The sequence below is a fragment of the Python bivittatus genome, unplaced genomic scaffold (assembly GCF_059951505.1).
Source record: "Python bivittatus isolate LINGU-HERP-01145 unplaced genomic scaffold, Pbiv_v1 ctg000020_np1212, whole genome shotgun sequence".
In the NCBI taxonomy this organism is placed as follows: domain Eukaryota; kingdom Metazoa; phylum Chordata; class Lepidosauria; order Squamata; family Pythonidae; genus Python; species Python bivittatus.
The window spans coordinates 106,560,129-106,577,325 of NW_028277030.1; the positions used below are offsets into that span (position 1 = coordinate 106,560,129).

General features: G+C 36.6%; 1 protein-coding gene across 1 annotated transcript in view; it reads left to right on the forward strand.

Moving 5' to 3' along the window:
* Nucleotides 1-17,197, forward strand: part of ITPKB (inositol-trisphosphate 3-kinase B) — a 77,000-nt gene that overhangs the window by 47,367 nt on the left and 12,436 nt on the right. The window contains exon 3 of the mRNA XM_088145942.1: nt 15,174-15,273. Within this exon, the coding sequence (XP_088002068.1) occupies nt 15,174-15,273 (100 nt within the window). The remainder of the gene's footprint in view (nt 1-15,173; nt 15,274-17,197) is intronic.

A 17,197-nucleotide genomic window follows, 5' to 3' on the forward strand; every position in this document is an offset into this window, starting at 1 on the left:
TATGTCTCATTTTAAAGATTGTTGACTTTTTCTAATAGACTGCATATGTCTTTTAAGGGCTACAATCAACCATAAATTTAACAGTGTGGTTTTCCATATCATCTCATCTCTGAGTTGTGAAAACTCAATAACTCAGTAATGTTAGTTAGCTACTAGGTCAGAATGAAAGTATGACTTTATTTGCATATTGTATTAAATCATAAATTGAGTTTGTACAATACACAAAATCACATAAAGGGTTCATGAGCATGGATGTGACATCACCTTATCCCCTTCCATCTCCCATTATACTTGGCTGGTTATCCAGGGAGAGAATCTGAGGTTCATCTTGTAGTCTAGCCCCTCTTTTCTTTTTTCTTTTCTTTTCTTTTCTTATCCGCCCAACTCCAGTGGACTCTGTTGTTGGTTGTGTAATTGGAAGTGAAAATGTAGCAGCTGTTCTGAATTGGAAAGCCTTCATCCCTAGTTAACAAATTCACAAGCTATTTGCAATGGGGGCAGATAGTAAGATGGCATATTATGAATACTCATTAGCTGTAAATAATAATTTAATAATACAACCACGATGCAACTTATTTAATTTTCACTTAGTATGTTGTATGAACCCAGCCATTGTATCTTTTAAAAACATGGTTCATGGCTTAGTATAATGTTAATCTATTCAGTTGTGGTTTATTCAACAAACCATATTCAAACCATAAGAACCTACTCGCATTAAATTTACATGTAGAGATGTACTAGCCAGAGTCATCAAACCCTCAATTGAAGCTGTGCTGTAAGTATTGGTTCCTTTCTTCTTCTTTTTTCAAGTAACATTATCAGATTTTAAAATAAGAATAATAAAAACTAACAAAAACTAACAAAAAGGAGAGAAACAACAAAGTCAAAAGTGCAGCAAAAAAGAAAAGAAAGAAAAAATACAAAAAAGAGTGACTTCTGAATTTCCTCACAACAGATATAAGTAACAATTTACACTAAACTCTTACTCTAAGTTTACAACATAACTTTCATTTTTTCTATTGTCCAGTATTGATTCTAATCATCAAATCCATATAAAATAATTTTTATATATTTTTTTCTGTTTCACGCAAAAAGTCCAAAAAAGGCTACTATTGGTTCCTTTCAAGTGGCAGAGCCCATTAAGGCGAGCTATGTCAAAATACTGATAAAGATAGTCCTTGCTTAATAACCACAATTGGGACTGGTAATTCCATCACTAAGCAACATGGTTGCTAAGCAAGACATCACGTGACTGCAACTTATGATTTTACTGATGGCTTCTCTGTTGACTCTGCTTGTTAGAAGCTGACTGAAGTGCACAAATGACGGTCGTGTGCACCTGCCAGTTACAAAGTGCACCTGCCAGTTACAAAGTGCCCAAATTTCAATCACATGACCGTGGGGATGCTTGATAGTCATAAGTGCAAGGACCGGTTGTAAAGTTACTTTTTCAGTACTGTCATAACTTTGAATGGTCGCTAAACAGGGCAGTTGTTAAGCGAAGACTACCTGTGTTAGAAAATGGGTTGGTAAAAGCATTCTTTTTAGATTCCAAGTCATGGGGAGACCTAAGTAGACTGTCCTCAAACATGGTGGACAGATGTGCCTCAAATTCATCTTAGCTAGAACTGCCACAGCAATCTTCATTGCTGAATGAACTGAAGGATTCTTGATACTTGTCTAGTGCACATCACCATTGTTAGCAATATATTATGACTTTTGAAAAGTGTTGCTTATATTGCTATGCTGAAGGATTCTTCAGGCTGATTTGCAATACTCATGTTCACTCCAGCAATTTCTATATACCAGATGAACACATGAAAGAGCATGCCTACCTGTTATCTAGGAGACAAACTAAATATTACTTAACATAGATAAGATGGATGGATGGATGGATATGCTACAAAAAATGGCAGCTGGAAGAAAGACTGAACCAGTACAATACTATGAGTTTATGCAGGAGATACTATTCTTTTAGTTCCAGCTATGGTGCTGACAGACATTATCTTTTCAAAGCTGCTGTGAACATTTCAAGGACAGCTTCTCCACTAGGCAATTGGAACTTCCCCTGAAATGCAAATGGTTTTGGTGATTAAAATAGCCACTTACAGTGCATAAACTTATTTCTGTTACTCTCTATTCATTTGTGTCTGTGTGTTCTAATACCTTGTCCCTGCACCTATCCTGTACCTTAGCATATCCTTGCACCTGCAGATTTTTCTCGGTCTAAGCCTCCATTCCATGTGCCACTGATTGTGTCTCACACGTCAGATGGCCACTTCATGCACGTAGATCGACTGGGGTTTTTTCTTCATTTTCCCAAGGGTATATTTATTTGTTTGTGTGTTTGTTTTTGGTGGCAGGGCGAAGTTGCATTTACTGTAAGCTTGTTACAGTGACAAATACGAATGTAAAGATGATGTATCCAATACAAATAAACTTTACCCATGTATTTCAAAGTTATAGAAATCTTCTGCTTTTTAAAAATGTTCTTTTTAGAATAGCTGCATCTTGGTATTTATTTCTGTCCCCAATACAGTTAACCACAGCTGCTGACTATTTTTGTTTATTCTCCAGAACCTCATTTCAGCAAGACTTTCAAGCATATCATGTTAATTAAGCAAGTAGAGTACTGAATTGTAGCCTTCTCTCCTGAAATGGGTGGTGGTGCTTAGATGCGCTACCAGATGCATGAATGTGTCTTGTAAGTTTGTTTGTTTCAGTTGCAGATGTACCCACCTGTTTTATTTATATTTAGAGAGATAGATGGGTGTATGTGTTTGCGTGTTTTGAGGAAGACAGATAAGCAGCGAATATAGCAATCAACTACTTCTCTTGACTATGAATGAGACCACTGTCTAAAAATAATAAAATATGTTCAGAGTGAAGCTATCCAGTTTTTCCCCACTTGTCTAGGAACGACTGTACACAAAGAAAATAATGAACAGGGGTGCTATTACCACAGAATGAGAAGTGTTGAACAAATTATATATTTGGTTGAGTAAGTTACCTGTTGACAGTTCTGCATGCTTCAAATATAGGAAATATGGTCTGCCTTCAGAATACCAGAGAATCAACTTTGGTTTAGCATTGGAATGGGCCATTTAGGCCATTTCTGCTCAGTGCAAGAATCCATATTAACAACCCTGACAGGTGGTTGTGTAGCTTCTGCTTAAATACATGAGAAGCTCACCACCCTGTTCCACTGTCAAATCCTCCTACTGCTAGGAAGATACTTTTGTTCTTACAACTATGGGTTTATAAGTAAAGAATTGTCTTTGGTGAGGTACAATCCTTCCTTGGTTACAATTCTTAAAATTGTATATTGTCTTTAATATCAGTATGGGCATTCAAATTATTGTTGCTGTATCTGTCTTTTTTTTTTTCCAGTGGACATGCCTGTTTCCTTTTTACAAATGTGCTATAGCATTGGGGCAGGGAATTTTTTCTAGTTTTTCAAAAAATATATATATAAGGAGACTTGGCTGTTTACATAAGTGAAAAAGGTCTAATCAAATCTGTGCTTACCAAAAGAAAAAAAACCCTATGCCAATATAACTTAAATTCTAGCTTTTAAATATACTACTTTATTATATTTAATCTTTAATAAGACTGGAAGAACTTCTTTTCCTCTAGCAATCTCTTGTGCTTCACTCAATTTGTAAAATCCACACAAGCTTTTAGATCATATTCATATTTAAATATAATAACCATGTAAATGTTCTGTATTATTGTGAAAGCTCTTTGTCTTAGCAGATATAGATAGCTGATGAGAAGAGGGGATTCTGCATATGAATGAAAGGATTTGCTTTTTTTTTTTTAAACCTAATAGTAGAAAAGCTCTGGCTATAAGACCTATCAAAATCTGGAAAGCTACATTGCCACAGACAGTTCATTCTAATTCATAATGCATTTCAAAGAATCTTAGGAAAAGTCACATGCTAAAATGTTAAGAGTATCGTGTGAATTTATTCTTATTTCCCCATAAATTCAATTATTGGTTAAATCCTATGTCTCTGATTTTCAGCTCTTTTTATTGGTTAGATAGTATGTTTTGAATGATTGTGGGTAGGCTGGATATCATAATGGAAAATTATTTTGGATGTAGTACTAAGCAGAATGCCCCTATGAACCTGCAGAATTCCCACCATTCCTTAATTTGGGATTTGAAGAGCTATGCAGCTAGCTATACACTTTTAAGGAATTTGGACATGTGACAACCTTCCTTAAAACTGAAAACCTTTACAGGCAGTTTGAATAGCCAGATCTCTTGCCGTATCACAAAAGGAAGAGGAGTGAGTAAGCAGAGGTATCCACTGCTAGCCAAAATTATGCCAACATTATGAAACATGCATGATGTTATTGCTGAAATAAACTCCAATCATTATCCACCTGGATGCAGTGTTACAATAAAAGTACAAAAGGGATGGAGTTTGTGTTGCAACACATTTTTTTTTTTACTTGTTCCCCTTCTGCAGACAGCCATGCAAGTATGGCTAGTCATTAGCTCCCTTAACACTGTCCCTCGAATGATAATCAACATTTCAACGACCTAGAATGTTCAGAAATGGCAAGTTAGTGCAATAAAGATGGATTACTGTTCCACTGTCAGTGAGAACCATGAGATGGTGCACAGATAATGTGAGTTAGATATCCATAGCTACTGAAATGGATTAAGCTCTGAAAGTGATGGTTAAGCAATGGTTGGTTTCCAGACAAATTACTGGCTATACTTAGAGGTGTGTTTTAAGAATTAGATACAATACTTCATTTTGTTGGGTCACTGGGTTAGAAAAGATCTGGGAACCTGTGGCCTGAGGGCCACACTTATTCGTTGACTTAATTTCATGCAGCCCTTGCACAAATTTTAAAAGCTTTTCGAAAGAAACTATTTGGACATCAGGCAAAAGTGATCTCAGCTGTTTTCAGTATAAGGAGGAACAGAGAGGAAAAAAGATAATCAGAGAGAGAGAGAAGAATGTACCAGAAACAGAGAATAATGCCTCTCTTTTTAGATTCAGTTTTGTCCATTATTGCCTCAGAAGAATGAATGTTCTCCATCCCTGACTTAGAATCAGAAGGTACTTCAAAGACTGTTACATCCAGGGTTCTCCTGGTGCAGGAAATCAACCATTACAGCGTCTCTAATAGGTGGACCCTTCAGATTCTACTTCAAAACTTCTAATAATGAACCATGATGAATTTCTATTGAAATTCCCTTTCTTATAAGTTGAACTTATTGGGCATGGATTCTATTCTCTGGAGCAAAAGAAAGTGTATTTATGTCAATATCTGTATGATATCTTCAGATTATTTGAACATGGCTATCATGCAACCTTATTAATTAATACATCCTTCAGTTTTTCTTCATAAGACTTGGTTCCTAGGTGCCTCATGATCTGTCACTTTACACTAGGTGTATTCCAGTTGTTGATACCCTTTTTGGACTGTAATACCCCAGGTGGACACATTACGCCTTATGAGGTCTAATTAAAGCAGAACAGAATGTGCCATTACTATATGGGTGTGGGTGTGTGAATTGCATGTGTTTTGGTTAGAGAGCTCCATCCTGTCAAGAGCTTGAAATTTATTTCTGTCTTCCAAACTGTTAAGTGGCCCTTCAAATTAGGTGTTTTGATACTTGAATTTTTGATTGCAAATCAGAACAGTTTTAATATTAATTGTGCATGTATCGTACTCAGTGTACCTTTGTGACTGAAGCTATACCTGGAGAACTTGTACTTTCCTTCCACATAATTCCAGCATGTACTTCTTGAATTTTTTTAACTATCTTGAAAGGAAACAAGTGTGTATCTACTTTGGAAGACATTTGATTAGTGAACAAAATAGACAGGAGACAGATTTCTCAAGCAAAGCTGTGATTCATGTCCATATTAATGTGGAAAGTCAAGTACAAAGTACCAAACCAAACAAACCACTGTGTGCAGCATTTTTTCCTATACACAACATCCTTTTTTTAAAATAGGAGTCACAATTTTAATGACTTCACACACTACACTAAGCTATAATGTGGTTTATTTTTGGTTTCACATAACATGTGAATCCGCTCAGTGTGACTTAGCATTTTATGCAAGCCAGACATTACAGTTTGTTTATCGAACTGTGATTTAAAATATACTGCTTAAAATCAAGTGAGAACACAGACTGTGGTTCTGTTCTTTTATGTATTACACATTCCCATCGTATAAATGCTGTGCAAGTCCATCAAGACATCTGCTGTTATACTGTGCCCATATATACTGTAATACTTTTTCCTGAAGAGTTTGAGATCGAACACTTGTTTTTCTATGACTTTTAAAATATTTTGATCTGTATAAAGTTGACTTGTTTGAGGGACACCTCCTATTCAGGCTGGCTAGCCTAACTGAGGAGAATGTAATGGAAAAATGTAGACACGGGCTCTGCATGTACGTCATGTGGTAACCTAGCAACCAACCACTGTACTGCACTTCTTCTTAATAGCCAGACTTGCCTTTCAGTTTCTGCACAAGCTTTGAAGTGCAATCTGTGATCCCCACCATCCCCCATTCAGCGAGATGCTGAAGAACAGGGAAATACCAGAACTTCCTGGTGTCGCTGCAACTAGTTCTGTGCCAACAGAGAGATACTTTGTGGGCTATGCCAAGAATTTAACTGGCTTTCTAACACGGCAGAAAATGTTCAGCCATCGGTTATTGGTTCGGGGGAGTTAAGCCTCTTCAAACTACAGTAGCATTTCCTGTTGCTAGCTGAATAATGTTCATCATAACAGCTGAAGAGTTGTTTAGGTTGCTTTGCAGTAAACATTCATTATTAGGAACCTGGAAACAACTGGAGAGTTCAGTGGTTTGTGACTTTCATTTTTAATAGGAAAGACAAATTTCTGCATACAATATTTGGGCTACATAAAATATTTTGGCTCAACCAAGGTGCGTAGCAACTAAGAAAAAAGCAAATTCCATACTATTATTCATTAGGAAAGAAAAGAAAAATGACAACATTATAATACCCTTTATAGATCTGTAGAATATCTGTATCTGGAGTAGTGTGCAGTTCTGGTTGTTGTATATTCAAAATAACATAACTGAGCTTAAAAAAATGCAGAAGAGGACAAGTCAAATGAGCAAGGGGCCCAGATGCCTTCCCTATGAGAAAAGTTTGGGGCTCTTTGCCTTGGAAAACAGGCAGCTGAGGGGGGAGATGATTGAGGTACATAAAATCATGCATGGTGTAGAGAAAGTAGACAGGGAGAAATTTTTGTTCCTTTCTCAAAACTCTAGGATCGGGGGTCATCCAGTGAAGCTGATGGGAAGGGGATTTAAAACAGGCAGAAAGAAAGAACTTCTTTGTGCAGCGTGTAAGTGACCTGTGGTATTCCAGATGATATGGTGATGTCTTGGATGACTTTAAAGGGAGTTTGTATAAACTTATGGAGGGCAGGTCTATCAAGGGCTATTGGTATTGAAGACTCATGTTAACTCTGAGTTGAGGGTAGCGTACCTCCAGTTTCACTTGCAGGGGAACAACAATGGTGAAAGGGATATATCTCTGCCTCTTGTCTGTGAGCACTTTAGAAGCAACCGGCTGGCTATTATGAATAAAACTGCCCTAGGATGGACTTTTGTCTGATACTATAGGGCTATTCTTATGTTCGTTCAATCAGCTTTGCTTAGATTTATAAATCTGAAACAAGAGCGGAGGTGTCTGCATTAAACTACAATGGCATTATAATATATATGCCCCAACTTACATACTTGTGTTCTCATGTCTGATGTAACTTGCAACATTTGTGTGATATCATCATCATCATCATCATCATCATCATCATCATCATCATCATCATCATCATCCTCTGTTAAACTTGTATGCTGTACAACTCTCAATGACTCTGGGTGGCTCACAACAGTCAAACAAAGAAATTGTTTTGTCATTTGCCCTTTCTTGCCCCTGTCCCCCTTTTCAGGCACCTAGGAACAACATAATCTGTCAGGCGTGCATCCTGCAGACCATGAAAAAGTCTCTTCAGTTCTGCATTTATCAGACTTTTATACAGGCACCTTTACATAGTACATGATTACTCAAAAAAGACACTTCTGGAGACATGGATGTGATTCCATGCCATGAACTCTTTGGAGGAAGCCCAGATAAGAATGTGATGGCTTTGTATGGTATGTACTGTAAATGACAATGGACACATCCTGCCCCAAGTAACAGATTTTGCAAGAATTGTTTCTGGTCTGTTATCTCAGCATTGTTCTTTTGGATTTGCAAACATGTGCATGTCTTTTAAATGCTGTTCTATTATTAATGTTAAAACGTTCCACTTTCCTGTTTCCAACGACTATTTCCCCTTTAGTTTAGAAGATACTTCTTTACCTTAAACAATGAAGTAGTATTAGTGTTTTACTACATCTGAAAATGCAGTCTTAAGCTTTGTTGCTGTTTTTCAAAAAAGCTTAAATGTACAAAGATATAATTGATTCCCTGACTTTTAAATTGGCACCATGAACAATTTCCTTTTATTAGAACTGTAATTCTGTGCTACCTGCAAAAAAACTTTAACACATTTATGTTCTCAGATTATTCTAGAGATACATCACTTTGACATTTCTGTTTGATTTCTGTAGGGCTGTTAGCCATGAGGAACTCATTAGCCCTCTTACCAACATTTGCAGTTCCAAGTCTGTAAAACAATAAAATTTCAAATAGCATTTAAAATTATTAAAGGGTGGTCTAAACACTAATGTAGCTAATGACAAATATAAACCAGAAATAATTAAGAGGAATTGAAAGGAATTAAAAGATCAGGGGTTACCCAGCAGTATTTATTTGGTTTTAAAGCTTTAGTTTCTTAAAAGTAATAGAAACATTTTTAAAATAAGTTGGTTAGTGTAATCTGTGTCATTAAAAACTGAGGTGTGTTTTGGAATTTCTCTTTCCAAATGAATATTGAAGAATAAACAACTGCTCCCTGATCTGTATTTTCAAAAGGAAACTGCTAAAACACTAACTTTATTAGCAAGATTGCATCAGTTTCCTAGAACTGTAGATTAATTTATCCCATTGGAAACTTAGATGTTCTCCTCTACTAATACGTACCTAGTATTAATTAGTACATAGGTTCATGCTCACATAAGTCATAATACAGTCATAAAAGCCATGACACCGTATAATATCAAAACAACTAGATTTTTCCCAAGCTCCTGTACAACCCACTTCTCACATTGGTTCCCAAGTGCACAGTGGAAGAAATTTTTAGTCACAACAGTTCAGAGAACTAGTGTGTTGATTTAAAAATCAGAGATTGCCCTGGATGCTGTCAAAAATCATCATGTTCACTTGATTTTTACACACCTCTCTGGAGCTTTTTAAAAAAGTCCATATATCTATTATCCATTCTCTAAATGCCAGTTGCCAGATAACAAATGACCAAGTACAGGACATTTAAAACCAATCAGAATCTTTAGTTATACTTGGGAAGTTTAGAGTTGAAACGTATGTGGTAAGCAAAATGGGAAAGTAAAACCTGAGGAAAAGAGATAATTTTATTTATTCAGTCAGCTCATTTTGCTGCTGTCTTTCAAGGCCACAGTCTTTCAAAAGTATCTTAGGTGCCATTGAGTCAGATTCAAGTCATGGTGACCAGGTGGACAGATATTTGCCATCTCAATCTCTCTCTTGTAATGACTTGCAACTCTTCCAAGGATTTTTCCATAATCTCTTTGATCCCATCTGTCCTCCTTATCTGTTGTTTCTCCCTTTTTCTGTTTCCCTCAACACTGCCAAGCATAACCATTTTTTCCAATCCATCATCCACTCACACTGCATGCCAGGTTTGTGAGTTTTTGCTTGCTGATCATCACCTCAAGGCAGCAGTCAGTCTTTATTTGGTTCAGGACTGATTGATTTGCTCTTTTTGCAGTTCATTAAGCCTTTCAGTTAAAAACGTGGAAGAACAAACAGCTTTTAAAACACCTTCTTAAAAGCAACAACATATAGGTGCAACCTTAGGCCTTGCCAAAGATACTTCTATAGGTTGGCAACCTATCCTAAGAAAGTCCTATTTCAAGTATTACCCGACTTCACTGATTTTGGTAGCAGTACAATATACAGGGGCTCCAAAATTGATTTTAGAACCCAAGCAGGTTTATATGAATATTCAAATAACCTGGATCCAAAATTTGGGCACTTTGTAAATAAACAATAAAAAGCACTTTGACTCATGTTTGAAAACAAGCTGTCAACTAGTACAGCTGTTTTAGAACTGGTGTAATAGGATCTGACTTTCAAGCCCCAGCAGGCCCCTACACTAGCTGAAGTTTCCAAGTCTTCAAAAGCAGCGGCACATAATGAAGTCTTTGGATGTGACTAGGGCACGCACAACTAAGCAAAATGGATTTTCTGTATCTCTTGCATTAAAGCTTCTGTCTGTATTCTCAGAGAATTCCAAAGGTCTGAAATAGCTGTGCTTTTGGTATAAACCATTCAGCCAGATGTTTCTACCTGCCAAGGCTTGCAAATAGATGAGTCCACTGTCCTTGTCCAAAATGGACTTCTATATTGCTTACAGGAAGAGAGAATGTATTTGTTTTTCCTGTTGCATTTTCTGTAAAACCTATCTCATTCTTTAAAAACTATCCAGCCCTTCATGTAAGGATGAAATAGTCTTGCTTACTACCAAAGTACACCATTCTCTTGACTGTTTGCACTATATAGCTTGAAAAAAGGTGACTTAGTTGGGAGCAAACATCTTTCCTTCTTTAAAATTATTTTGAGTGTTCTTAGAATTTATTAGTGTTACACAAAAGAGAGAAAGCAATGTTTAGACAGCAAAATGCCGTTTCCAGTCTTTACATGTTGCTCCATATACCTGGGCCAATAAATAACTTAAATTAGCTTCTGTTTTTCCTCACATTCTTTTGAAAAAACAAAGGTGAGAGAACATGAGAGAATACCTTTCCTTATCTGCTGGATACCAATTTACTTAGAAGGACAAACAAATAAAAGAACATTTTCACAGGAACTAAAACCAAACTTTTTGCATTCAAAATTCAGATTTTTGCTCAGTTAGCAGACATCAGTTGCTACTAGAACAAAATGCAGCTACTAAGATTGATATGATTCTTTTTCTTCTGAGAACTATCTTAAGCCAGTTCCTTTCCAGCCTTGTCTATAAAAATGCTAGTAGAGAAATCCTCATAGACAGTGAATTACCACCCAGCTGTTCTGAAGTAAATGGAAGTGCAGTCCCAACACATGTGCAAAAGTTGGTGTCTTAGATTGCTATCACACCTTCTTCAGAAATAGAATCAGGAAAGTTAGAAAAGCAAACAATTAAAGCAAAAAAAAAAAAATCCCATAAACTTCTTAGGCACAAACATATGGATGAGAAAACACACTGGGTTGGTTTAGTCAATTTTTAACTTGGAATCTAGTTGCACTTATTTGAAATTCATAGTCTCTATTTATGTAGATATCATGACTTCTGTAGAAAGGCTCCATTGCTAAATATCTGTATGCAAGAGAATTGCATGAAGCCTACCCTTACCAACTCATTACTTAAATATCAGTGAAGACTACATGTGATCTGCAGTAGAGGTCCATATTACTGAACTACAACTCCTGGAGACCCCTAGCCAGCGTGACTAATGATTAGAAGTGCTGGGAGTTGTACTGCAGCAGTCTCTAGAGGGCCTTAGATTCTTCCCCCCCCCCGCCCCCCGCTCCCTCTACAAAAAGCTAAAGAGCTAATTCAGTGCCCTTTCTTTCCATTAGAGAACTGTATCAGTGTTTCAGATGAATGAATGCCACTTGTTCAAATATCATTAAGCCACTTTGATATATTCCTGATGTGGACAAAGCAAGATTTGCTTCTATTACTATTTTTAATATTAACTGAAAGAAAATGGCTAAGCTTGATAGGTGCTCATTGAACTGATTCTGATTTTTTTATAACAGGTCTTATCTTTTGAGTTTACAATAATAATTTTAAAGTTAACCTTTCTTGTGGTCAGGCACTTAAAAATCCTTCCCTGTTTCAGCAACATATGCTAAAATGTTAATGTTGAAGGACATATTATCTATGTGTTACCTAATTGCATATATTCAACTGTGTGCATATTCCAGGGAAACAAGTACTGGTATGCATGTTTCACACATTATTAGGCAATGCACAGATAAAGATTCCCTAAAATAATATGGTTCCATATGTGGCATGAAAGAGAAGAGTTTGTCAGCACACAAGAATCAGCTTTTGTTCCCCTTAGTACATGGCATAAAAAGTTTTCTGTACTGTACATTACTAGGAACATAAGCTTACCTTCCAGAAAGCATGTATTATTAGGAGTAGGCCTGGTACTGTTACAGAAGTGGGCTGAAAATACCAAAATAAAATGTAATACACAAATTCCAAAGTATTTCACCTAGGAAGAAGAAATCACAGGCAGAGATATAGGATGGGGAACCCCTGACTTGCTAATAGTACTTGGAAATATAGTTTATCAACAAGATGAATGTGAATCACTAGTTTTAAGCTTTATCAAAATATAAGTATATTTTCCAAATTATGGGAAGTAATAGTTCTACTATTTTGCTTTGGTCAGACCCCAAATACTATGTTTAGTCCTGGGCTCCACAACATTTTCAGAAAGTTTTAAAGAAACTTGACCAGATACAGAGAAAGGCAACAAATGGAACTAGAAATTAACTTTTAGAAAGAGAGACTGGGGGAGTAGAATGTTTAGCCTTGATAAAAGACAAATGAATCAGGATATGAAAGCATTTTTCCAGTATCTGAAAAGAAGAAGGTCAAAGAGTGTAAAACACAGCACAATGATCTTATGTTATTGTTCCATTTGCTGGATGTATTTAAGCAGAGGCTAGATGAACTTTTGTTGGTCATGGGTTAACTGGGATCCCTATATTGAACAGGGGACTGAATTTGATAGCCCAAACAGGCCCTTCCTACTCAATAATTTTATGAATTGGACATTATCAATGTAGAATGGAAATACTGATCTCTACAATGATCATATTTACATCACCATTTGGGAAGCTATTATAATAATATCTACTATTCTTGTTTCATTTAGCTCTGGCTTTGAAGTAGTTCAAGATTTTCTTTTGCTCTGTGATTTCTAACCACTGGAAACAAAAATTTGGCTCTAGAACAGTAACTTCTCTGATGAACATTTTTATCCTGGGACTGAATGACTTAATGTTTGCGTTTTCATAGGAGGATCCCTCTTCTGGGCATGTTGAGTCTTATTGATGTGGAAACCCAAATTCCCCAAGAGGCTTTCCTTTTGAAAAAAATTAAGCAAACATGAGACAAAGCAAAGGAACGCTTTGGTAAAGGGGAATCCAACTCTGCTTTCTGCCAACAAGGAATAAAAAAGCCAAAGTACAGCGCTCCTGGCATTCTTCTTGGAAACCCACATGTTGGTATAGGAAGATGCCTTTAGCAATGTTGACAGTAAATTGGCTAAAGCTACAAGTCTGAATAAATGTGAACTTGATGAAGAGAGAAAAGAGGCCGCTGACAAAATAATCTCGCTCCTCTACTGATCCTCCTGAGCATGTCATAGCTGCTCCTAAATTTTTCATGGCCAGTTCACATGACCAGGTGCCTTCACAACAGTTTGTTATAGAAATTTAGGGAAACTTGCATAGATTATAATCTATTTTGCAGTGATGGAAAAACAGCAAACTGCTGCCTGCAAAGAATGATAATGTCTCAATATAGGAGAATAATTATTCAAAATTTCGTACATTACACAAATTATATTCTTGAGCCAAATTACTGTCATATGGCTTGAGTTATGGCTGAGCTTTTCCTTGATCTTCTAGTAAGAAGGAAATTATCACGTTCTAAACTATGGATCATTTTTAAAGCATTTCACGTCTGCCACAGGATAGTTCTATGCCACAGTAATAGATTCCAGTAATTGTGTGCAATTACAGGGATCTCTTTTTTACTAGCACGTAATTGCTTTAGCCATAATGGCCAATTCAACATTTTGTTCCTTTCATATGTCTTAGATTATTCTGCCCTCTGTTCAACCTTTCACTGTGGACTTTGACTATGATTCTTGATTGCTTAGAGTTGAAATGCTTGTTGTTGTGTTTTGTTCTATTAAGCACTTCAGCCATTGTTTTTTGTTTGCATATTGTCTTCCTAGACAGTTTACTCTGCCTTCTGGTTTTGAGATAAGAAATAGCTCGGCCTTAATTAGCCATGTGTTCCATGTGTACTATTTGTGGGAAACTATTTTCCTTCAGGAAGGACTGAGGCTTTCCTCTGTTTTCTAAGTGGAGTTTTGCTGATGTACTTGGCTAAATTTTTTTTTTTTTTGAAAAAAAAGTTCTTATTAAAACATAATAACAAGATTAACTTATTGAGGGACTCCTCTACCCTGAAGTTGTTTTGGAAGAGAAAAAGGACAATACCTGAGGTACCTTTTGTGCAATTTAATACACAACCCTGTTCTGGTCTTAGCTAATATCTTGTCACTGCTTTCTGCTGCCATGGATATTTCCCAGCAGCAGAATGGTACACACTGCTCTGGCTGGGTTTGGAAAAGAAGTGGGCAACTCTGTCTTACCTGCACCTCCCCTCATTCAGTGGGCTCCCAGCACATCTGCATAGGGGAGACTTATTAGTAATGAAGTAAACAAAGGCAGGACTGCTTACGATGTGCAGTGTTTGCTTAATGTCACATTTAAATCCAAACCTAATAAATAAAGCAGATTTCTTTTTTAGGAAAACAGGTTTCTTAAACCAGAGCATAGCAAAAACAAACGTTATATGTGTGGAATGGAGGGAAATATAAATTTATATTTTTAGATATCTTCCTTTACTTATTTTTCAAATATATCTTTCTTTTCCCTCTGTCAGGTATGCATATACGCAAATATGCATACCTGACAAATGGTGGGAATTGCCAACAAATCATGAAAGTCTGAACATCTGAACAAATCTCATACAACGAAATACACAGTAGAAACAACTTATCCTTGGATTGTTTAGTTGATGTTTTCTTCAGCATAGATGCCTAACTGAGCTTGTTCTGCCACCAATATCTCACCATTCATATTTAACCAGAGTTTTTAAACTAGATATTGCTATAAATACACTTTTTCTAGTCTCTTTAATCTATCTTCTTTTTTTCTAGAGCAAGTCATGGCGGAAAATCAAGAACATGGTGCATTGGTCCCCCTTTGTTATGTCTTTTAAGAAGAAATATCCCTGGATCCAGTTAGCAGGGCATGCAGGTATTAAAGATCAAGTTGTGCTGTTTCCATCTCAAAGAGAAACTTCACTTAATGAAAGGAAAATGCTTAGGAAGTCTCTTGAGGGATTTAAGATAATTAGCTAGCCTCAACATAAATTACTTCTGTAAATTGAATTATAAGTACTTGTGTTTTTCTCCTACTGTTTTACCTTTATAATGTCAGATTAGGTTTGTACTAGAATTGCTGATTTGTTTAGACATAGCAAACCTGGCACCTGAGGAAATCAGCAATGCCCACAGAAACTCACTGACCTGATTTTATTTTTGAAAAATTATTTTAATTTAATGATTATAATAAATGCAAAGCTGTTGTTGCAACAAGACACCAGCTTCTAGCATAATTTTAAATAATAATAATAATAATAATAATAATAATAATAATAATTTATTAAATTTATATGCCACCCAACTCCCAATGATTCTGGGATCTCTGGGATAATTTTTGCTTAAGGAGAATGACTCTAGCTTAACTCCTTAAACATTCCTAGAAAATAAAAATGATGTGGCTGCAGTCTAGTGCTTTGTTTGGAAATGTGTCATATGCCATGAAAAAAGCAAAATAAGCTGGGGGGCTAGAAGGGATTGTGAGACTCATCCTTTGGAAGCAGTTTTGAAACTAGCCACAACACCATTTTATAAGCCGGCATAACTTCCTATGATAGCCGCTTTGTGAGATCACCCATGATTTTCTCTTAAAATTCCAGTTGTGCTCAACTGCTCCAAAATGTTGCTTACCTCTGAATTACATATAAAGCCTTGAAAATTTAATGCTACTTGAAATATATGACTCAGGAACTAAAATGTTCTATCTTCCCCTTATCCTGTCATGTGAACAGTTTGGGCACATAACAAGCCTGTGTCTCTGCTGCAGATAAATGGGTTGAATTTCTTACAAAGCAAATCTTCGGTGTATCTCAGAAAAATGGGGTTCTAACACTCCATCAGAGATATCCATAGTCCCTTCCCCATATAATGAGGATATCCTGAGTATACCCCCTATAGATAATTGTAAACTTGTTTTTATAAGCAAAGCAATATTGCTAGCTTCCTATGCAGTTCTTATATTTAACTTAGACATTAGACTTCCCTCTAATTTCCATCTGCTGCTATGTGATAGGAGTCGTTCCTCCCACAGAGTTCCCAGTTATCTACCCAAACAGCCCTGGATTATATTATATTAAAGTAGGGGTGGAGCACCTCTGGCCTGTGAGTCTGTCAGGACTGCTTATCCATTACACCAAAGCCCTAGTAGAATCCTCCTCTCCTCCACAAAGTCCTGCCCGTAGAAACAAAGTGGTAGTGTCACAAGGGAAGAGATTCCAGCTTTTCCTCCATGTCTAGATACCAGCGTTATTCTGTGCACAGAGAAAGCATAATTCTTTTCTCTTTTTATTGAGAGAGGAGGCAGGATCTCCTTCTCAATGACTAGATTGCTGTCCTCTGTGGGTGAGGGGTTCTTTACAGGTTAGACCACCAGAAGGTATCCTAGGAGGTTATTTGGCCCTTCAACCATAACATTAAAATGAATAATATTCTCACTCCTGCGCTAAAGGAAAGCTATGAGCATGTGTGTATTTTGCCTTCTGGCAGTCCTGGCGCAATGAATTTGCACCTCCACTCAAGGGAAACTGCATCATCTGCACATGAACATGGGTCTGTATCCTAAATCAAATATGATTACAGTGGATATAGATTTCTGTTCACCTGACTCTCTCATTCAAACATAGAGGATCAGTCTTGATCAAAACAAAACAAAAACAGGATGAGAAGCCCAGAAATGCTTTAAGAAGTGGCTGGAATAATTTATTGACATTCCCCCACCCTTTCAATCCTTTATACCACCCCTTTGTAACTTTTTTCAGTACAAAAAGCAGGAAGAGAGCTGTGTCTGGAGCAAAACAATT